The sequence below is a fragment of the Podarcis melisellensis genome (genome assembly GCF_964234715.1).
Source record: "Podarcis melisellensis genome assembly, chromosome: 2".
Lineage (NCBI taxonomy): Eukaryota > Metazoa > Chordata > Lepidosauria > Squamata > Lacertidae > Podarcis > Podarcis melisellensis.
The window spans coordinates 99,686,087-99,709,634 of NC_138529.1; the positions used below are offsets into that span (position 1 = coordinate 99,686,087).

Here is a 23,548-nt window from a genome sequence, read left to right on the forward strand (position 1 = left end):
ACATCTCTTTTCCCTTGTGTGTTGTGTTTATAGATTGTAAACCTACAGGCATGAGCTATAATGTTTTAATCAACTGCGTGCAAGCCATTCTGGTAGCCTTTTGGCTGAAGGGTGGGATACAAATGTGCTATTGAACAATGTGCCTTTGTTCAGTGCACTCTTTCCTCCAAAGGAAACTAAAATTGTAGCACAGCTGGGGGAAGTAGGCAGCACTTGACAATACTGAACTCTTAGTGCCAGCACTAATTTCCCCAAGGATCTGCAGCAGCCAGCCAGGAAAGCTGTACAGTGGAAAGGAAGGGGTCCTTGCCACGGAGCTACAACTCAGGAAGATGGTTGGCCATTCATGGGAGGAAGCCATGAAACCAAGGAGTTCCTGGGATGGGCATTATAGCAAGTGGTTCACGGGGTGCTCACATTAGTTGATGGGTAGTTGTTATTCTCACAGAAGAGGGCTTGATGGAATTATACTTTACCATGCCCCCTGATGTCTATGGTAATTCTAGATGTCTAGATGTCTCCTGAAAAATCTATATGTGGGACAAGAAGCTACAGGTAGAACTGGATATGGAACAACTGATTGGTTCAAAATTGGGAAAGGAGTACGACGAGGCTGTATATTGTCTCCCTGCTTATTTAACTTATATGCAGAATTCATCATGCGAAAGGCTAGGCTGGATGAATCCCAAGCCAGAATTAAGATCGCCGGAAGAAATATCAACAATCTCAAATATGCAGATGACACAACCTTGGTGGCAGAAAGTGAGGAGGAATTAAAGAACCTTTAATGAGGGTGAAAGAGGAGAGCGCAAAATATGGTCTGAAGCTCAACATCAAAAAAACGAAGATCATGGCCATTGGGCCCTTCACCTCCTGGCAAATAGAAGGGGAAGAAATGAAGGCAGTGAGAGATTATTTTACTTTCTTGGGCTCCATGATCACTGCAGATGGTGACAGCAGCAATGAAATTAATAGATGCCTGCTTCTTGGGAGAAAGGTGATGACAAACCTAGACTGCATCTTAAAAAGCAGAGACATCACCTTGCCAACAAAGGTCCATATAGTTAAAGCTATGGTTTTCCCAGTAGACTAAATGACTAAACAACAAGATGTCTCACTCTGCCCAGAAGCACTTTTCCCTCACCCCAAATCCAGACCCAGGAGCAGAGCAAGCAACCATTTCCAAGCCAGAAGGAAAAGGCAGCTCCTGCCACATAATTCTTCCTCCAGAGAACTGACTGAATTTTTCACAGAAGAGGGTCTGCCCTCCTGTCCAACTGTTGTCAGTGGCAGTTTTATGAGGCAAACAGAGGTCTGGCTCTTTGAACCTCTTCTCATTAGACCAGTTTTCCATCTGTAATGGACTCAGAGTATGCATTAAAGAAAGCGGCTGAGGATTAGCAATGCATCCATTCAATAAGTGTTTGAAACATGACACATGGCACCAGAAAATACTCTTCCATTAAGTGCCATGTGACACAGGGGAGGAGGAGGAAGGCAGCACCAGGATACACACACACACACACACACACACACAATTGTATATTTACCTTGGTGTATGTTTTCTTCTAATGACTCACCACCTTTTTTGTTAAAACACAAAATGTTTTACAAAGGAGATAATTGTTCTGGACTTAAGAAAATGTTTTGTTTGGGTCCCTTTAGATAGGATTACAAAAAGAAGGGAGGAAGAGACTCCTTTAGCACAAATGTGGAACTCCCCAAGGGGATAAGTCTGCAGCTCTCAGTATTATCTTCTTCTTCTTCTTCTTCTTCTTCTTCTTCTTCTTCTTCTTCTTCTTCTCCTCCTCCTCCTCCTCCTCCTCCTCCTCCTCCTCCTCCTCCTTCTCCTCCGCCGGTTGTTCAGATTTTGAGTGTCATTATTAGCCTTGAATAAATATTTCCCACAGGGAACTTGGCTCCATGTAGCCTCATCAAAAACTAGTGGTGTGGCTCCACTTCCCTGAGAGAATGCTGGGAACTGTAGTTTGTTGAGATGCTGCAAATTCTCTTTGAAGACCCCTATTGCCTTGCAGATGAACTACCATTCCCAGAGTTCCTTGGGAAAAGAAAGCACTTTCTGTTTACATTGGTGGTATTGTTGGGATACTGCCAGGGAGAAAAAGGCCATCACTGCCTCCACGTCGTCTCCGGACGATCTGTCGATGTCCCGTAGTCACGCAGTATCAGCAAATTAGCGGCACCAAGCCTCAGAAATAGAATGCCACATTCCTGGGCTGGTGCACACTCTTTCAGCAGAATTCACACAGCAAAAGTTGCACTCAGGAGAGTATCATTTAGAATGTTTATTCAGCGTTGGTCAGAACAAAGAAAAACATGACCGACTGCTATCGTGTTCTGGCGCAGAGAGAGAAAACGAAAGCAATAGCAAACTTAAAACATCCTGAGAAACAGGACATGCGCAGACTCTGTGACTCACAAGCCTGCTCTCTCTTAAGGTGGAACGGAAATATCCTAACAGGTATATGTATGCCCCTCGGGGTGTCTTTGCATAACTATTTGAGCTAGGCTTTCATTGGTTGTGCCAGTCACATGTTCTTGGCAGACAAATGCTAAACTGCTGTTGGCACTCAGTTGCGTCTGCTGCAGCTGTGATCAGTTGCCAACAGTATGCCTTGCCAGCATTCACATCACTGTTGTGGAAGGGCAATGAATGAAAAACTGCAGCCTCTATTGGTTCAATGTGCTTGCATGAGCAGGGTCTTACACTGTCTCTATAAATAATGGCTTATCCAGGCTTGTATATATTTTTTCTTTTTAAGCCCCCTTTATTACTGATAAAGGCTAATACTAGGCTAATACTAGGTAGATGTAATGCTTTCTTTTTACAATTTGATTTATAATTTTCATTATTACCATTTCCAAAAGCACATTCACGTTCAAATGTACATTTCCACCCTTAATAACTTTCTTTTAATTAAAACATTCAACGACTTCCCTTCTTCTCCTTCTCTAGTTCCTTTAATTTCCCCACCATTCCTGCATATTCATATATATCCATTTAGATCACTTTCTCCCCTTATTCTTCCTTTATTATATATTATACTGTTGGATTTGCCTTAATGCTGCTAGTGTTTTCATTGTTTACAATTATATTCCAGATACTCCACAAAGTTTTTCCAGTCAGGTAGATGTAATGCTTTCAATAGGACATCCTTAAACAATGCCTACATTTAACCCTTAATGTAAATAACTGTACTATTCTTCTAACAAATGTGAAATGCCAGAAGAAGCTAGAATGTTAAAGGCCAAGATGCCCCTTTCAAGTCCAGATGCTGAGAACTTCACCAGGATCAAAGCCACCATAAAGGGTTTAGCATTTGACCCATTCTGTTGTTGTTGATAGGGACGTGGGTGGCGCTGTGGGTTAAACCACAGAGCCTAGGAATTGCCGATCAGAAGGTCAGCAGTTCAAATCCCCATGACGGGGTGAGCTCCCGTTGCTCGGTCCCTGCTCCTGCCAACCTAGCAGTTCGAAAGCACATCAAAGTGCAAGTAGATAAATAGGTACCACTCTGGCGGGAAGGTAAACAGTGTTTCCGTGCGCTGCTCTGGTTCGCCAGAAGTGGCTTGGTCATGCTGGCCACATGACCCGGAAGCTGCACGCCGGCTCCCTCGGCCAATAAAGCGAGATGAGCACCACAACCCCAGAGTCGGTCACGACTGGACCTAATGGTCAGGGGTCCCTTTACCTTTACTTTGTTGTTGATGGCATCTGTCTCGAGAGACAATGTTGTGAACTTCTGGGGGTGAAGTCAAACCACTGTGTTAACAGCACCAAAGTGACCTCCCTTTGAGGCAAGCGTGGGCATTGCTTAGGGAGTTCCTGGGCTGCCCAAACGGCAAAACCCACCCCACGTTGGCCTCGCTGATGTGGTCCAAAGGAAAGCAGAGCAATGTGTTTGGCTCCTGCTTGGCTGCAGGAGTTGCCAGAAGGACGTGTACAAGGTGTCATCCAACCATCTTAGGGACTCCACTTTGGATTTGTGTAGGATTTACACCTCAACCTTTTCTTCTCCTGAAGATACCTCACAAGGCAGTGGAGGTTTAGAGTTCTCCTTCTCTTAGATAGACTACCTTAGAGGGGACCCATCTGCCCTTGACTTCCCTCTACAGCACATGCAGAAACTGCCTTCTTGACTGTTGGACTGACTATAGGTCTCGTCCGCTTTATCTTCCAGAGCTGTCTTCTTTATACCAGCAATATTATTATTTTTAAAATTCCCCATACATTTCCTCTATCTAAAACCACACTGCTTTATTCTCAAAACTCCAAGCTACTGTGGGCAGGGAATTTCATCAGAATGTCAGCTCTCCAACTAAAGTCTCCTATTTGTGTAGTTCAGAAATGCATGGGAAAAAATAAGTTCCTTGCTGCTCAGTGGGTCTTTTTGATTGAAAACAACAATGAATAGTGTTTTGCTTCTGTTTAAAAGACCAGTCTCTTAATTTTAAGTGATGGATGAACAGGCATACTAGCATAGAGTAGCAGTTGGAAAACATTGCTATATTTCTGTCTTCAGATTAAAACAAGATCCCTACCTTGTCAGAACAATTGCACACGATGTTACAAAATTGTCAACATTTTTCATGAACTGCTTGTTTAAAAGATAGCAGGGAACAGCCACGGTGCTGGGCTGCCTGATATCACTTCCCTGTTCTGTTTGTGCTACAAGTGCTGAGAAATTGAGTAAATGTACAGAGAACAGGGTGTCCTCTAGCCAAGTCATTAGCAACCGCCCCTCCTTTTCCTAGCTTGAAAATTTGAAGATCCCCAAAATGTAGCTCTTGGTGTGTGTTTTTCAGGTTTTCCCAGTGTGACCAAGACCAAGAGATGGTCTAGGTGTCAATGACCCAGTGCCCTCAACTACATCTCCTTGGTGAATTTCCACTTCCTTGCTATAGGGTGAGGTCAATTTTATTGTATATAGCCAAAGGCCTTTACAATGGACAACAGAGAATAAAAGGAAAACTTTCCTCTAAAATCATACAACGTAACCTGTAGCAGCTTACAATGTAAAAAAAAGAAATTTACAACATTCAAGAGGCTTCACAATAGGCAGCTCTAGCAGTGAGCACTGGAAGCTGTCATTATTATTACTACTACTGCTATTATTATTATTATTATTATTATTATTATTATTATTATAAATTTCACTAATTTTACAATCATTTTGACACTTCAAAACTTGACTTCCTTTCCCTTTTTTCTGTGGTTCCTTAAATTTATTTTTAATATCTTCTGCATATTCAAATGAACTTAATTTGCTCATTTATTCATCTTCTTTGAATATATACTCTTATGAAACTGCAGATTATTACAATAATCCTGCCCACGTTTATATCTGTTTACAATTTATCTGTAAATACTCAATAAACCGTTTCCATTCTTTTATTTTATTTTTTTAAAAATGTTATATTGATTTTGAAGCTGTCTTATATTCTTCTGTCTAGCTCACTAAGAGCTACACTTACAGGGTTTCAGAGAGGACTCTTTTCCACTCTACCTGAAGATGCTTGAGATGGAACTGTCTATATGCAGAGTGTGTGCTCTAAAATTGAGCAATGATTCCTGCTGACATTATTGCAGCGGTGTGTGAAAGACCCATACTGACTCAGCTCTTGTGCTGCAATGGTAGTGTGAGTGAAGGTCTATGTCTGCACAAGTATTGGCTACACTATGCAATACCATTTTATCCCGTGTTTCTCCACCCTTGTTTCAACATCAACAGGTGGGCCGACTGTAATGTGAGGTCATCAGTGGAGCACTGGAGAGAGCTCAAAGTCATCATCACAGAAGATCACGGATCTCCCTTCAGGATAATTTCTAATGTCATATCCTCAATGATAATGAAAGTGAACATTTTCCAGGTTTATACTTTAATGGTTTCTACAGAACTTGTGAACGTTACCCTGTTTACAAATAGCCAGTTTCATCAACATTTTGCTGCCTCACCCAAAAACCGTGGCACTTGAAATTTTGGAGAAGCAATAGATCTGCTCTCTCACCCAGATAAGAAGTCCTCGAAGTACACAGCTTTTCCCATAAAACCAGAGCAGCTTTAGAAATCTGTAATTTCCATTGGAATTTTCCAATCTGAAAAATTCCATCTCCATGGCTCAACACAATTCTGCCTTAGAATTAGTCACCCAGTCCTCCTATAAGATTTGCCTGTCCTAGAAGAGATGCCTTCATTCCTTCATTCTAAGGGTTTATTTCCTACCTTTCCATAATTTGATGCCCAACAGGGAATATCCCTAGTGCAGCTATCTATAAAGAGGGGGATTAAAAATTAAAGGACTGAGTGTCGCTTCCTCCTTTAGTTAAAAGGGCCAAGAAAGTAGGTGGGGGGGGGGGAGAGAGCAGAGATGATGTAATTCAACTAGAGATCACAGTTACTTTTCCAGAGTGTTGATGCACATTCAGCCACCTAAGCCTTCACAGTTACAGGAATTTCACAGTAGCTGTTGGAAATATTTTTAAAACATCTTTTTAAAATCTTAGAAGCTATAGAGCTGAGCTATGTATGAAGATAAAACATGCTTCTCTGTGTGTTTGGGAATGTGTGTGTGGCAGGGTGTTCCTTATATTTCAATGGGAAACCCCAGTGTGAATTGCTACCAGCAAATTTTACTGACTTCAGTTCAAAATTAATTGTGAGTGTGGCTTTGCCTCCCCCCCACTACAGATATTGATAGTTTAGGTAAAGGTAAAGGGACCCCTGACCATTAGGTCCAGTCGTGGCCAACTCTAGGGTTGCAGCACTCATCTCGCTTTATTGGCCAAGGGAGTCGGCGTACAGCTTCCGGGTCATGTGGCCAGCATGACTAAGCCGCTTCTGGCGAACCAGAGCAGCGCACGGAAACGTCGTTTACCTTCCTGCTGGAGTGGTACCTATTTATCTACTTGCACTTTTGACATGCTTTCGAACTGCTAGGTTGGCAGGAGCAGGGACCGAGCAACGGGAGCTCACCCCATCTCGGGGATTCGAACCGGCGACCTTCTGATCAGCAAGTCCTAGGCTCTGTGGTTTAACCCACAGCGCCACCCGCGTCCCACTTCTTGATGGTATTCTATTATTTATATCCTACCTTCTCCAAGAAGCTCAATGCAGCATAGGTGGCACTCCCTCTCTGCATTTAATGCACACAACAACCTTGTGAGGTGGGTTATGCTGAGAGGCAGTGACCAGCCCATGGTCATCCAATGAGCTTCATGGCCAAGTGGGAATTTCAATCCTGGCCTGCCTGGTGCTAGTCCAACACTCTAACCACTACACCACATTGGATATTGAATTATGATGTTGTGCTGGTGCTGTGGAAATCAGACCAGGAGATTATATTTTTAATAATATGCCAGTGGCTTCCCTTTATTTCCGATATGCATACAGGGAGAGGTACCCTGACACAATAGTGCTGAGGAGTTCTCTGAGCATGGCACACAACAAGCACATAAACCACTTCCTCAAATATAGTGGGAACTTGCAAACGTTACAGAATTATTTCAACATGCTACTAAAATCATTGCTTACCCTTTTAAATCAGCATATTTAGCACCACATGGCAGTCTGCTGTTACACATGTTAGGACATTTTGACGCAACTTCACTATTGCAGTTTGAACCAAAGATGAATCAAGCAAATGCCACCTTGAGAATGTGGTTCTGATAATGCCAAGGTTGCAGGTCTGATCCCCTATGGGACAGCTGTATATACCAGCATTGCAGGGGGTTAGACTAGATGCTCCTCAGGGTCCCTTCCAGCTCAATAATTCTATGTTTCTATTATTCTATGACCCTTCATCACTTACACACTGCTTTTGCTGTTGAGCAGACCAAAGTTCATTTATCAATTGTCCAGAAAATTAAGTTAAGACCTCATTTGATATTTCTCCATCACTAATATAGCCTAGTTAGAACTCAAAAACGTGGTATGTTTGCTGTTGTGAATGGGCCACCCTCTGATCTTGTATATATTTGGTCATTGCACAGAAATTGATTTGTGTCTTTTTAAATGTGTATCCTTCTCTTTCTGGAGACCAGGATGGCAAACACACAAGCAATGAAACAAAACATCTACCTACAGACAATTCCAATACACTTGCAAACTGGGAAAGACTTGTTGGAAGAGATTCCAATACACTTGCAAACTGCTGAAAAGACTTGTTGGAAGAGATAGGAAACGCCCACAGACGTGCCTCTTACATTTCATTTGTGTATAGGTATACTTACACCCACATCTGAGGAAGTGGGCTCAATCCACACAAGTTCATGCCACAATAAACCCATTAGTCTTTAATATATCACAAAAAACTTTGTTGGTTTTGCTACAAAACTAACATGGCCACCCTTCTAGAAAAGACAGAGTCAGTCGTTTCATTCATCCATTCACAGTGGATAATTGCATGCAATTAACTATTAATAAGAAAAATTACTACTGGGTGTTGCATATGCATAATTGCTCTCCTTTCCCCTCTCGCATTGCTTGCTTTTCAGCACAGTGCAAAAATAGACAAGCACGTATTCGAACACTTTTTGAAGACACACTGAAGGCTAGCTTCTTTCTATTGTGATCATTTTTTTGTGGGTGTCATTTTTACATTATGCATCTTTTGACCACCTACGTAGGTGTTAGCTTGTACTTTTCTGTTTTCCTGCCAGGGAGAGAGGCTGGATTGAATAAACATGTGAGAAGTCGGCTAAGCAGGTAGAAGCTGGATATAGGGAAGTTAATTTGCTGGAGTTAAAATCAGCATTGAAAGGCAATCAAGATAATAAGCTGGTCACATGTTGGGACAGCCCCATAGTCATCATGGCAGCCATGAAGTCCTGAGCCACCCCAGAGCCAACTGCCTTTTTATCAGGGATGCCAACTTGAATAAAATATTTGGGGGCCCAGGTAAGCCCTGCCCCACATAATTGATCCCATGATGCGGTGCATTCATACAATTTGAATGGCATTGCCCATTAACTGGGGGGGGGCAGCTTTCTCACATATTTTATTGGTGGGCCAAAGACCTCCTCGGCCACTAGGAGTTGGCTATATGGATATTGAAGTCCCCACAAGCCAGCAGTCAGGGAGTCCTCAGCACTGCCTCTATGCCTGTCAGTTCAAGCGGGGAGACTGCTGAGCACCAAGGTGGGCAGTAAACCGGCAGAATCCCTTAACTGTCCCAATTGCCCATTGTCAAGAACACACACTCTGGATCCCACCCACCCCCTAACTGGTCAAAGAGCCTGGAGAAAGAGAGAGAAAATCTCTATAGACTTCCCCTCCCCAACCTTCAAGTCTGCCCTAATGATGCACTCAGTACACAGGTGGGCACAGCTGGGTGAGACCAGCTTCTCCCTGCTCACACACCCCAGGTCTCAGTGATACAGACCAGATCAGCCTCCTCATCCACAATCAGATCATGGATGAGGAAGGTCTTACTCTAAGCCGACCTGGCATTCAGCAACAGCAGCCACAGACCCGAGGGCTGGCTGATAGGGCAACCATAATTTCCCAGGTTGGAGGAGGGGCTGGCACATGGCATAGTCACCAACTGTCTGTTCCATGTGCCCCATACCTGGCCTGCCCCACCTCCACCCCATACCTCCCCTTGCCCAGAACCACTGCAATTGGGGTCACCCCTGCTTTCCTCAGCTCCTCTCTTCCCAGCACATCTTACGTCCCTTAATTTAAAAAACAACAACAAAAGCCCCAGATTTTAAAGCACACAATTTAAAAAATGTCTAAAGCAAAACATTTTAAGCAATTAGGGCATTAATAGTGGCTCCCAGGACGTTTCCGAGCACAATTCAAAGTGTTGGTGCTGACCTTTAAAGCCCTAAACGGCCTCAGCCCAGTATACCTGAAGGAGCATCTCCACCTCCATCGCTCTGCCCAGACACTGAGGTCCAGTGCCGAGGGCCTTCTGGCAGTTCCCTCATTGCAAGAAGCCAAGTTACAGGGAACCAGGCAGAGGGCCTTCTCGGTAGTAGCACCCACCCTGTGGAATGCACTCCCACCAGATGTCAAAGAGAAAAATAACTACAAACTTTTAGAAGGCATCTAAAGGCAGCCCTGTTTAGGGAAGCTTTTAATGTTTAATAGGTTGTTGTATTTTAGTGTTTTGTTGGAAGCCACCCAGAGTGGCTGGGGAAACCCAGCCAGATGGGTGGGGTATAAATATATTATTATTATTATTATTATTATTATTATTATTATTATTATTATTATTATTATTATTATAACAGCAACAGAACCACAACCCTAAACATTACCCCGACCCAAGAGCCTTCCACAGTGGGGACACAGGTTTCTGGGCAAGAGTTGATCATGGTGAGGGTTTGCCAAGTTTCCCTTCCTCTTAGCACGTTTCTCCCTTTTGTCCTGAGTTTGAACATCTTCAAAGTCCATGACGCCTTTGGTAAAGGCTGTTCTCCAATTGGATGGCTCGGAAGTCAGTGTTTCTCAGTTGTCCGTGCTTATCCTGCATTATTTTCCCAAAGAAGTCCGTATATACGATGTTCCAAAGTTCAGTTGTCTTTTACAGCCACTGGGTGGTGACCCCACTGGGTAATCCAATCAGGGGGAAAGGGAGATAGACTATGTTAAGGCATCATTTCTAGCCCCTCCCCCTTTTCAAGGTGAGCAGAGGACTGCTCAAGGCAGAGGTGACAGCAGTGCTCTGAACAATGTACAGGAATAGAAGAGCCAGGCTCACTGTCAGAAGCGTTACCCCCAAACTACATGTGAAACAAGAAAATATGCAACTATTTCACTTGAGACCTGTCCCTTCCACCTATTCCCATTCACAAACAGAAGTGAAACACGATGGTTATGACTCTCTGCTTCTGCGGGGGACTTGTACAGCTCTCCACAGGCAGCCCTGATCTCCATTTATGTGCAGCCTACATGTTGAGCCTGATCAGAAAGATCTTTAAATTTTAATGCACAGCAGCATAGGTGCTCTTGGAGTAATCACATTCCCCTCCCCGTAAAAATCCTTGAGGCAATATTCATCATGGTGAGTGCTAATGCTCGCCATCTGTGCCAGTTTTATTACCCCTGTGTCAGCAGTAGCCATAGGCACAAGGTCCTCCATGAGTAACCTTGGGGTACGGTATAAGACCCCTACACCTTTCGACAAGAATAAAAGCACAGTCAGGTATTACCACTCAGAAATAAATCCCACTGAGTTCAATGGTCTCACCCCCAAGTGAGGCTGCAACCCTAACACCACTGACCTGGCACTAAGCCCCATTGAATTCAACAGATTCACTTCTGAGTAGATGTTGTTAGAATTGCACTGTGTATGATTGCAACCTCAGACTCGAGATGAGTAAATCCGTCAATTTCTGTTTCTCTTGGTTTCTCATTTTTTCAGTCCTCCACATTTAAACACCAGTTTCTGATTTATTTATTTTTAAGTCCTCATGAAAATTCACCAGCAACTTAATGCAAATTTCTCTTAATATACACAAGTTCATATGCATTTTGCCTAATATACATTTTGTCCATTTTTTCCTTATATAATGCATTTACCTGACTTATTTTGTTTAATATATTCATTTTTTATCCCTACTTTACCCCAGTATATGCATTTTTGCACATAGTACTTGACCTGCATTGCAAAATTCAGGAAATTGTGCGTTTTTAAGGATGACACTCTTTTGTTTCCGAAAGTGAGAATTTGGTAGATTTGCCTTTTAATGTTAACTGAATTTAATTCCTCCCCATCCCTAGATCAGACCATGCTTCTCCTGTGCAATTGCATTCAGGGGCTGTAACCTATGGAGAAAACTAAAGTGTCTGAACTGGCTCAGCTGCTCTGAGTGCTGTTTTGACATCCACAGTTCCCAATTATTTACATTTTAGCTGTGAGAAAACCCTGCCATTGTCCTAAGTACTCCAGGAGGCAAGACTCTAACCAGGACCCTGTTACGATGCCTTAATAGGCAGTGAGATTCATACAGGAGGATGTACCATAAGACTGCATTGTGTATGCAGCTTTAATGCAAGCACGACCATGCAAGAAAACAGGATCTACATATTCATGAATATACTTCTCCAGAAATACTTTTGCCAGTTTAACAGATTTATCAGCACTGTGGTACTGTTACTGCAGGGATGCCATGTAAGACACTGGGCAGAAACAGCATGGTCACAGCACTAATGAGGGAGAGAAGAGATATATAAACAAGGGCAGGCCAAGTACTTCACAGAGTGCTGCAGACAATCTTTATACAAGATTCTTGCAAGATAGACTGTTAATGCTATTATTCCCATATTGCAGATGGGCATGGGTTGTTAGAGAGCAGTTTATTTAACACTATTGAGTCTGTGACTAAAGCAAGGATTGAAATGAAGACTTCCTAGCTCATAATTTGCAGCATTCCATCCCAAGCAAGTGTGTCTAGGATTCCTACAACCCTGCACATGTCCAATCTAAACTAAACTAAACCCCACTGAGCTCCATGGAACTTACTGCTAGCTAAGTGTATGTGGTGCTCTGCAATCAGTTCAGCAAAAACTTGGTAATATTGTGCTTTAAAAAAATATAACTGTAGACCCTCCTCCCAAAGCCACTTAGCTCTTATGAAATTCAATGGGACTGTTGTGACCTGCCATTTTATTTTGCAAAAAGCAAACCCACACACCTTTTTAGTCTTGGGAAGACATCATTAACCTTTCATATCAACTTTACTCTGCTGAAATTTGTTCTAATTCACAACTGTTATTTTTGTCTTAAGCCATCAAACTGCAGCAGGAGGTGTGTTTTTGTGTGAATATCAGTGTAAACAGATTCCTGCTGGATCAGAGCAAGGGTTTATCTGGTTCAGTATCCTGCTTCCTTTATTGACCAGGTACTCCTGGGAAGCTCACAAACAGGACATGAGGGTGATGGTTGCTCCCTAGTACACTTGACACTTTACGCTACTGAAAGCAGAGGGCCTTCTCGGTAGTAGTGCCCGGCTTGTGAAATGCCCTCCCATCAGACGTCAAGGAAATAAAAAACTATCTGACTTCTGGAAGACATCTGAAGGCAGCCCTGTTTAGGGAAGTTTTTAATGTTTGATGTTTTATTGTGTTTTTAATATTCTGTTGGGAGCTGCCGAGAGTGGCTGGGGAAATCTAGCCAGATAGGTGGGTAATAAATAATAAACTATTATTATCACGTCTGAACATCAACCTTCCACAGGGCCACCATACATGACTACTCTCTTATACACACAACCTCCATGAATTTACCTAATTCCTCCCCCCTCCTTTAAAGCCAGCTAAACCAGCGACCATCGCCACCAGCCCTTATAGCAGCAAATGCCACAGTGACATCCTGCTCTGTGGGGACACTTGCCTTCTCTTACTTCTCCTGAATATACTCTGCCAATCACTTTCACTGGCTGGACTTCCTAGCATTATGGGAGCAGGATCAAACTGAGCTGCAGTGCAAGCCTAACTATGTCTACTCCTATTGAATTTAGTAGGGCTTTCTCCCATGTAAATGGAATTAGGATCAGTGGTGTACCTAGGGGTTGGTTAGATTGGCCAAGGGTGCATTTCCAGGGGAGTGCAAAAATTGCACCTCTACACTCTGGCTCAGAGTGGCAAGGTGACAAAAAAAATGAACTTTTTGAGTTTCTTGTCCATGGTACCTCCTGGCTTCAATACAGCTCCTTGCCAAGGGCACAACGAAGCCTAGGCATGGGTCTGATTAGGACTGTAGCTTCATCCCCACGTCTCCAGAGCTGATTCATTGCCCTTCTTCTGCCCTGATCTGATTTCTGGATTCCCTTCCCCTATCACAATTTGCCCTTCCTTTCCCATGGACTGATCAGCCTGCAACCAGAGCGTCCCCTGCCCCTCCTTGCCCCATCGGATTTCTTCCTATTGCCTCCCATACTGTTACCACAGCGTTCCCCTCCCCACACTTCCTCTGATCTTCACTTCTGCCCCCTAACCTTCCCTGCCGCTGCTCTCACATACACCCCCAACCCCTTGGCACTCTTCCTCAGCTCTGCTTGCAAAGCCGCTCCACGTTTCCTTCCGCCGCCCCACCCCATCCCTCGAGGAAGCGAGGCAGGGAAGAAAAGTCAAATCAGGAAGAAGGAGAAAAGAACTCAGGGCTGGGAAATCAGAGGGGCAGCAGGAGGGTGCAGGAAGGAAGGAAGGAAGGAAGGAAGGAAGGAAGGAAGGAAGGAAGGAAGGAAGGAAGGAAGGAAGGAAGGAAGGAAGGAAGGAAGGAAGGAAGGAAGGAAGGAAGGAAGGAAGGAGCGTAAGGGCAGATGCTTCTTTGGGGGGGGGCGTCACTTTCCCAAACAGTCATGTGCTACGCTCTCGTGCAGGGAGGGGTGAGTGAGGAGGGAAGAGGAGGAGACGGGAGCTCTGAGCCTGCGCAGACCGGGGTGGGCCGTTCTGCTTGTTGTTGCTGCCGCCGCTGTGGCCGCTGCTGCGCCGGGCGCTTTTCAATGCCTCTGCAGTTGGCTGCTTACATTCAGCACCCTGGTCAGCTCCTCTCGCCCTGCGGCTTTATTATTGGCTTGACGGGAACTAAGCGGGAGAGCGAGGCGAGCGAGAGAGGCGGAGAGGAGCGCGCGCGGAGGAGCACCATCTGCCTAGCTCTGTATTAATAGATCGATCGCAGGAGGGGCCTCGCCCGGCCTCGCTGGAGGAGAGAGAGAGCGAGGCCAGCCGCGACGGCAGCCTTTGATCCCGACGCCTTTCTCTCTCTGTGCAGCAAGCAGCCGAGCCAGTCCCGGGTAGGCAAGAGTTAAAAGCCATAAACCCACGTAAGCGCTCGTTTGCTCTCGCTCTGTCTCTCCTGTTGGGAAGACGGCGGCGCCCTCTCGGCTGTCAGCTGCATCGGAGCGGCAGGCAGCTCGCCTTCTCGGGCACCGGCTCCCCGGCGCGACTTTTTCCCGGAGCTCGGCTGGCGCGATTCGGTGGCTGAAGTTGCAGGGAGCTGAGAGGGTAGTGGCCGAGGAGGAGAAGGACGAGACTTTATTCGGTTTGCCAGCCACCTTTCGGCGGATGAGCCGGAGGAGACTGTGAAAGGAGGGCATCTTGGAAGTGCAAGCCGGGCTTTGTGCTGCCTGCCTGCCCTCGGTCCTTTCTCCCGCTTAGAGCTGCGCGCCAAGGGCACGATCCGCCGCCAGCATGTTGGACCCGTCGTCCAGCGAGGAGGAATCCGATGAGATCGTGGAAGAGGAGAGCAGCAAGGAGGTGCTGGCCCCGGCGGCTTCTGGGGCACGGCTCTCGCCCAGCCGGACCAGCGAGAGCTCAGGGGGCGGCGGGGGCTTGCAGCCCAGCAGCCGGAGCGGCAGCAGCGTCCGGCCTTCCAGCCCCAGCCCCTCGGTGGTGAGCGAGAAGGAGAAGGAAGAGCTCGAGCGGCTGCAGAAGGAGGAAGAGGAGCGCAAGAAGAAGCTGCAGCTGTATGTCTTCGTCATGAGGTGCATCGCCTACCCCTTCAATGCCAAGCAGCCCACCGACATGGCTCGGAGGCAGCAGAAGGTAACGCCTGGACGGGGAGAACAATGGAGGGCTGGCGGGTAGACCCTGCAAAGAGGCAGAGATGTCTGCGGAGGGGAGCGGGGCAGACAGGAGAAGCATCACCTGGCGCTCAGCAGAAGTGGAGGGTCAGAGCAGGGAGGTGGGAGAACAAGAGAAGCAGACCCCCCCAGGGACAGTTAATGCTGCACTGTAAGTCCCCCCCCCCCAGGTTGACAGGAGGAGACCTCTGTGGCCAGCTGACATGGGAAGGCAACCCTTCCCTGGGCAAGTTTTAGGCATCATGGCCAGCCCTCTTTCTTAATACAATATAAAAAGTGCATGTGCAGCCATGATCTCATCCCTCTCTACAACAAAACCCTGGCAGGAGGTGCAAGCAGAGAGACCTTGTCAGAGAGAGAGAGAGAGATGGCTGAGTCAGGTTTTGAACCCAGCTCCCCTTGGTCTGCGTCCAGCACCACCACAGAGGTGGGAAGTGGGCTGCTGAGCTGGAAAGGATGGGAGTTGCCTGCAGCATTCGAATGCAGTAAGAGGAGAGGGAGCGGGAAGGACACGAGGGAGACACACATACACACCAGAGGGGCCTCTCGGCCCAGGATCAAGGCGATGGGAGTACTGCTGGAAGCCAAAGGGATAGAGGAGTGGAAATGAAGCAGAAATGTGCAGGGATGGGAAGAGGAAAGTGAGAAACAAAGGCAGCACCAGAGAAGAAAGTAGGAGAGAATCCACCCAGCATTGCTGCTTGAAGAGGGATAACCCTGGCAGTGGACAAGAAGTCAGATGATCCATATCCTCTCTCTCTCTTTCTCTGTCTCTCTCAGCTGCTTCCCCTGTGCCTTATGTAACTGCAGCTATTCCCAGAAGAGGCCTTTTTTAAAAAAAATAAAAATAAAAAAGTCAACACATCACAAAGAGTAAAAGCAGGCCATGTGTTTCTGGAGTCCTGAAGGGCTCCTTCACTCTGCTCTTGCACCCACCACCCCACCCCTCTAGTCCCAAGGTGACTGTTGCTGCACCCGCTGGAGAGAAGCAGCCAAGCGCTTGCTCTCCAGGAGCTCTGAGCAAAGGTTACTCTGGCCCAGTTGCCTGCCGCGCTTGTGCTACTGTAAGAACCAATTATTGCAGCAGAGCTTTTGTGTCCCTGCTGGAGGAGCCCCAGCCATAAGCCTTCTCGGTGCAGCGTTTGATGTTTAACAGGAGCATAACATGCTTCACGCTAAGTTCAGATCACTTTCTTTTTCATGCCTGTTTTTTTCTGTCTTTCTTCTATAATGCAAAAAAGCACTACAGATGAGCTCTGCATAATTCTTTTGACCAGGAGCAGGGGTACCTGCTGCACATGCACGCTAAATTTTAAATCAGAGACACATCGAAAGCGAACAGAGTTTGAGTAAACTGAAAGGGGGGTGAAATACCTTAATTTCTCATGTGCTTAGTACTCTGTTGTGTGATCCTAGCCTTCTGTGCACATCTATTTAAAAAGAGGTGTAATTAATCCAGCCGTTGTCACGCTGCGTCCCGTAGTTGATGCATTTTCTAGTTATAGTTTAGTACTTTTAATATATGATGTGCTTCAGCACTGCTGTCTTCTTTGGGCTTGCAAACAGACCTATGAAGCAGATCACTAGGATCTAAACTTTATAGCTTGGAAACTGAGACTTAGAGACAGAAAGTGACTTTCCCAAGGTCAACCACTGAGTTCCTGCCAAAATAGAGATTTCCAGCCCAAGAGCCAAGTCCATCATAACATGTTTATTTGCAAGTATATCTCACTGCACTGAATGGAGCATAAGATTGTAGCCTAAAGATGCAGTCCACATCTCATGGAAGTAGATGGCAAAACTCCTACTGATTTAGTAAACCTTAGAATACACTGTACAGCCTTCGTACAGAGTATTATTAAACATTGTGCAATTAAATAAATTGCACTCTTTGCAGTAAAGGTAACTCTGAGCTGCTGATGGTTATGTTTATATTCCATGAATTCCAAATGAGTTATGTTTAGGAAAGGTAGTCAATTCTCCCTACTGTCACAATTTTTGTTGCGTAAATGAAGGTCATAAACTTGAAACTCCCACTGGAATCAGCAGGGATAGTCATAAATAAGTAGTTTGTCAAATACGAACCTAAGATGATAAAGAAAATTACTACTCCACTAAGGCCTAGCCTGGAAAACATGCTTGTGAGCAGATACCTCTATATTTCTGAATGAAACCTAGCTTGCTCTTGTGCTATGAGGAAAGGTTCCTTTCCAGTCAAAGTGCCGGTATGACCTACACAAGATGGATTCACCAAAGGGGCACTACAAAACTAGTAGCAAACAGGTTTTATTCATATTTATTTATTTATTTGTGTGTGTGAGTGAGTGAGAGAGAGAGAGAGAGATAAGGAGAGAGATAAGGAGAGAGAGAGAGAGAGAGAGAGAGAGAGAGAGAGAGAGAGAGAGAGAGAGAGAGATTACAAGAATAAAGAGGGACACGGAGGACCCAGGTGGACTTTGAAATAGGCAATACAATTTAGCTCCCAATGAAAAGAACTGCTATTTGACACTTTCAGTTATAAGGGCAGGGTCATCTATCATCTAGACAATCACAGCAAATTAGTTTGGTTTTGTGTGTTTTGTGAAGAACACCAGATAACTCAGTTGCATCTGCCTCCCTTCTCATTCTCTAGCTAAGTGATGCTCTCACATAGCTTTTTAAAACTCTATTTGGGGGGAAAAACAAAAAGCAAAGTTACATTTAGTTTATTCAAAACCTTAGAGGCAAACTTTTAAGAATGCCAAATGGCTGCATGCCTTACCAACGACCTTTCTAAACCAGAACGTCTCTAGGACATATTGATGGAAATGACATTCAAAAATTCATTCAGTTTGTCGCATCACAAGGCTATTATTAGCCCATTCGAGAAAAAGGAGGCTGGAAAAAAATTATTCAGGGGAACACAGTTTGCAGAGGGACTAACTGGAGAGTTTAGTGTGGAAGGTCAAACACTTATACACATGTATTATCTATATGGGATACATTGATGATAGTGCATATTATATTTGAATATTATTGCCTTGGGTGGTTTTAGGTTTGGGGTTGATGGTTTTTGTATCAAGCTGCTGACAGTTGTGCATTTTGTTATCCCCTCTCACTCAATGCAATATAAATTCTCCATATTATATAAGACGGGGGGGTGAGAGTAGTAGGTTTCAAAAAGAAAACTTCATTTGAAGGTAGACAGGGAGCAGGTGGAAGGGGTGCTACATGGATCAGAAATGTTGAGCTCTGATGTGGAAGGCATTCTTTCAGATGTCTGCTCAGCCATAATACTTTGCTGGGCCAGCCACCTTGACTTGCCACCTGTAAAATGGGAACGCTTCTGTTGTGTGAGGTTGTTGCCAAGATAAGTTTTAAAACATTGCAAATATTGTGTGGTCTGGTGGGTGGGTGGAAATCCCCAGCAGAAATCAATAAGGTTATGTTGAAATGAGAATTAGTATTCCCCTCTCCCCTCTCCCCCCAAATAGTAAATGAGGATGCAAACATTTAGCAAATATGAAAACATGGTGCAATCTCATACTGAGCTAAATTGCAGTGGGATCTGATCTGGCTGAGTGTGGTTCTCCAGGGTCTGTAGCCTTGGGAGCCTTTGAGGTGGAGATTCTGGGGACTAAGGAATTTGGGACCTTGGGCAGCTGATGCATATACTGTACAATCTTTTTCTTTCTTTTTTATATAAGAGAGAAACAGTGCATAACATAGGTTTGCAGCTCAATTAAGGCAACAAACTTTACTTGAAAATAATTTAACTCTCTGTACATCAGTAGTAGTATAGTGGCCCAAACACTTGAGTTAAACCAAGCCAGGGTCCTAAATAGTAAATGTGGCACAACTGGCTAAAGCACATGGCAAAGGACATAAAACCTAATGGGGCCATATTATGAATTAAAACAACCCACGGAAAATTTATCCGTAGAGATGAAATGAATGCATGAATGAATGAAGATGGCAGAATCAGAATAGTCCATTGACATCAAGATTCTGTCACTTATGTTGAAGCTAAGGGGGGAGTGCACTGACCAATATTCCAGAACTGCTTTTGAGTAGAAGAGTTTCCATTGTCTCCCTTCAGAGTCTCCAGCTGTGTCTAAAGAATGGGTTTTAATGCATATTCTTAAATTAGCACTTCCATGGAGATTGCGTGAGATGATTCCACCTCTTGCTATTACTTAGGGAAAATTCTCCTTGTCTTCAATACATGCACTGCCTTAAGCGAGATTTGAGCCTCAAGCAAACTCATTACTGCAACAACTAATTGCAGCAAAATGATTGTGTTATGTGTTCATTTCTGTTTCGTGACTGGCTGTTTTTATGAGTGGCAGATTCGAAAGTGAATTGAGTTGAACTCATGCTCTTTCTATGACCTGATAGTGTTGCATTCTCAACATAAATACAGTATATCTTGTTTTGGACAATCTGAATGGTATCCTCCAGATATCTGAAGAGTAGTTATGATGAGCGCACATGGTCGCTCTTTGAGACAGATTGGTTTCAGCAAATATCTTTGCCTTCCTACATTAAGAATGACTCATTTGTTCAAGATCTTTTGGAACTGTTGACGGAGATGTCAGCATTCTGAGACAGAGAGAATCTGAGCCTGGGTGGGGGGAGGAACGGCACCACACACAACTTTTAATTCCTCCACCATGCAAACTACTCAGCCTCCAGAAAAGAAAGAGGCAGTCTTTGACGCACATTTGTACTGCTCTAAAGAAGAAACAGCCACTCTTGTTTTGTTTATTGATTGTGAAGCTGCTTTGGAGCTGGATGAGCTCAGCTTCTTGTCCGTCTGGAGCAGGAAAGGGATTGTAAGACAGTTGCATCAGCTGCAGTTTCATTGAAGGGATGATGAGGTATGCTAAAATGGCAAGGAGAGTTGTTTACATCATTACGTGTTTCAAGAGCCGAAAGGTGTTTACTTTGTCACATGTTTCAAGAATTCTGAACAGAGTTGGAGCATCTGAAGTCTTCAGAGCAGCACAGTGGGCTTAGTCTCCCCATTCTGAAACATCCTTTCTGTTGCTTTGATCCCAGCAATAGTTGTAACGGCTGAATGCTTTTATGAAAACAGGGAGTTGCTGAGGTTAGCACAAGCAGGGAAGTTTAGTTTAGTTCCATATTGCTTTTCCACGGTAAGCTGTGTCCAAACTGCCTTTCTTCCTGAGGGTCCACATGACTCCCAAGGCAGCCACCCATCAACACTGTCCAGACCCGGATCAGCTTAGTTTCAGCAAAGTGGTGGCCTCATGCACATTCAAACCAGGAGTGTTGCTTCCTGTTTCAACACTTGAGGCAAAACAGGAACATGCTATCACCACACCCACCCACACCACTGGTGCCCCACCTCTCTTATCTGTGTTGCATGATGGCACCTGCAAAACCCTAGCAGTGGAATTGGCTTCTGGAAAGACCTCTTGCGCTCTGTGAGATCTTGTGAGATTTTGCCGAGATCTTGTGGGATTTGGGGATTAGACTGAGTTACCAAACTTGGTATGCAAGAAAGGGTACCCATGTTTTGCATAGCAAGGCATTATTCCTTGTCGGTTACCTCCTGCACTATTTTACTTCCTGAAATTCCCACTACTCTTTCAAGGGAAAATTTAAAAAACTGAGGAAGAAACTGAAATTGACAGATTTGCCCTTCCCTAACTTTAGTCGCTGGAAGTAAGTATATATCAGTGTCCATCCCAGTGCTGAGGGAAGCTGTGACCTGAGGGCCACACAAAGTCAAATTTTAGTATAATATATGTACTTTGGATAAATGCAGGTGACAAATTTCTCTATCAGTGGAGGTAGATGAATTCATTCATTCATTCATTCAGACTTTCATTTGTTTGTATTAGGAGTAGGCATGTTTAGGATCATTTTCTCACACTAAATGGAAAGATAATCAAATCTAATGAGCAGGATCAGTTGCTTAGGAGAGTGATCTGTGGACTTTAGCATGTAAAAAGAGAAAATAACATAGCACCAAAGATCTCCGTTCTCAACACAACTGTCAGCATCATCACCATCATGCTTAAAATAAATTATGCCCTTCACAAATAATTAATGAAAACAAGCTCTTGCCCAATACCAAGTTTAGAAATGAGATAAGAGGGAAAGCACCAGGTAGGAGAGAAAAAGGATATGCAAAGAAAATTTAAACTATCTCTCAGCAATAGAGAGATACTCGGATCTGCCTTCTAAGAAGAGGCTTCAGGTGGGCTGCTCAATGGCAGGCAGATTGATGACAGAAGTATTGGTTGTTCTACAATTCTTCTGCCCTTTTGCAGTTAATGTTGCAATCCTTCAACTAGGGACACAATACTAGGAGGCAGGAAGTTGCTGTGGAAGTTTCAAAGGATGGTTTGTGCCACTGCTGAAGATATGTGTGACAGTAATATTTGGGGCTCAAAAAATGTGTTCTACAAGGTCAGATTGCTTAGAGATGCTCACAGAGGGACTGGCCCAGCATTTCTTCCTGAGGTTGGGGTTCGGCTGCCCTGATGGAGTTACTTGATGGAGCTTTCAGCTCCAATATGCTCCTACTGCCTCTTTGGAGCACACTGTGGTCTGAATCGGGCAGGTGTCATCACCAGTGTGGTGTAGTGGTTAAGAGCAGTGGACTTGTAATCTGGTGAACCTGGTTCGCTTCCCCGCTCCTCCACATGCAGCTGCTGGGTGACCTTGGGCTAGTCACACTTCTCTGAAGTCTCCCAGCCTCACTGACATCACAGAGTGTTTGTTGTGGGGGAGGAAGGGAAAAGAGGTTGTTAGCCGCTTTGAAACTCCTTCGGGTAGTGATAAAGCAGGATATCAAATCCAAACTCTTCTTATTCTTCTACCGTGGGAGTGGTAAAGGCATCGTTTAGCTTTTTGTCAGGCGGTTGGACTAGACCTACTGCTCCACCCCAATTACAAGTTTGAAGTGTTCTGAATGAAACCGTGGACATCTTTTCTGAAGGTGCTGCTGTGTAAGTTTCTCTTTGGGATAGAGAGAGGTCAAATGGAGAGAGATCATGTTGGAAGGAAAATTAAGCCACAGAGTTCATCCAAGAGCTCAAAGCCTTTTGTTTCATCTACATGGTTGCTGCTGGAGTGTTGGTCGCCTTGTGATGTTGGCATTCGTCTGTCATGCAAGACAATATGTGAGATAGACGATTATTCTTTGAGTGTTGCGTTTCTTTGCATCCTGAATGCATTCTTGGTTTCTTAATAACTTCTGCAGAGGAAAATGTACATATGTAAATTCAGTGGCCATATCTTTTAGTCCAATAGAAACAATCCTTTTGCCTGTTTTGTTCATTAGGCCCAGTAATGCAACCACCATAGTGCTGTGTCAAAATTTGAATCCACTTTATTTTTCTGTATTCAGAGGGAGGGGTGGGGGGAGAGACATAGGCAGAGATGGATGAACTTGCTTTTGCAGAAATTTCAAAGGGAAAGGAAAATTTCAGTGAAATTGTTATGAGGAAACTGCTGGTTTCTTGGGCTTACTTACAAGGGCGCCATGGAGGGGAGCGTCCTCTTCCATTGTAAAAGCATCGCTTAGCAATCTGCAGCCTTTCTGGGTACCATCAAAACCCTATGATGCCCTTTTCCAGGAAGATGGCAACTGAGAAGCTGCTTACCACGTACTTGTTATTATTTTTTAGCAAAGTCCTTTTGCTTGGAAAGAAATCATTAGATATTATCAGGAAGCCTCTCTATTTCTCTAGAGAGATGTAATGGGCATTTTATTTATTTATTTATTTATTTATTTATTTTAATTGCTGTTGTCTGCCCTCTTCTCTGGTGCTCCACAGGCAGTATCCTTGATTGTGTGTCTTCAGGCACCAGGAAAGATGGACTCTGGAGAATCTGAAAGTTGAACAATTTTTAAAAGTTAAAAAGGAAACCAGGGGAAGCTACAGAGGACTGCAGCACCATGCTGCATAAAGAAATATAACTTTTGAAAGTTAATTTTGCATAACTTTAAAAAGTCTGAACCCTGTCCTGAAATTTTTG

At 44.4% G+C, this 23,548-nt stretch overlaps 1 protein-coding gene across 12 annotated transcripts in view; it reads left to right on the forward strand.

Moving 5' to 3' along the window:
* The first annotated feature begins 14,392 nt into the window (after positions 1-14,392).
* The window catches only part of CADPS (calcium dependent secretion activator), a 337,182-nt gene continuing 328,026 nt past the window's right edge, over positions 14,393-23,548 (forward strand). For all 12 annotated transcript variants that reach the window (XM_081901352.1, XM_081901356.1, XM_081901361.1 and 9 more), the window contains exon 1: positions 14,393-15,515. In XM_081901352.1, coding sequence (XP_081757478.1) covers positions 15,162-15,515 — 354 coding nt within the window. In that variant the 5' untranslated portion in view covers positions 14,393-15,161. The remainder of the gene's footprint in view (positions 15,516-23,548) is intronic.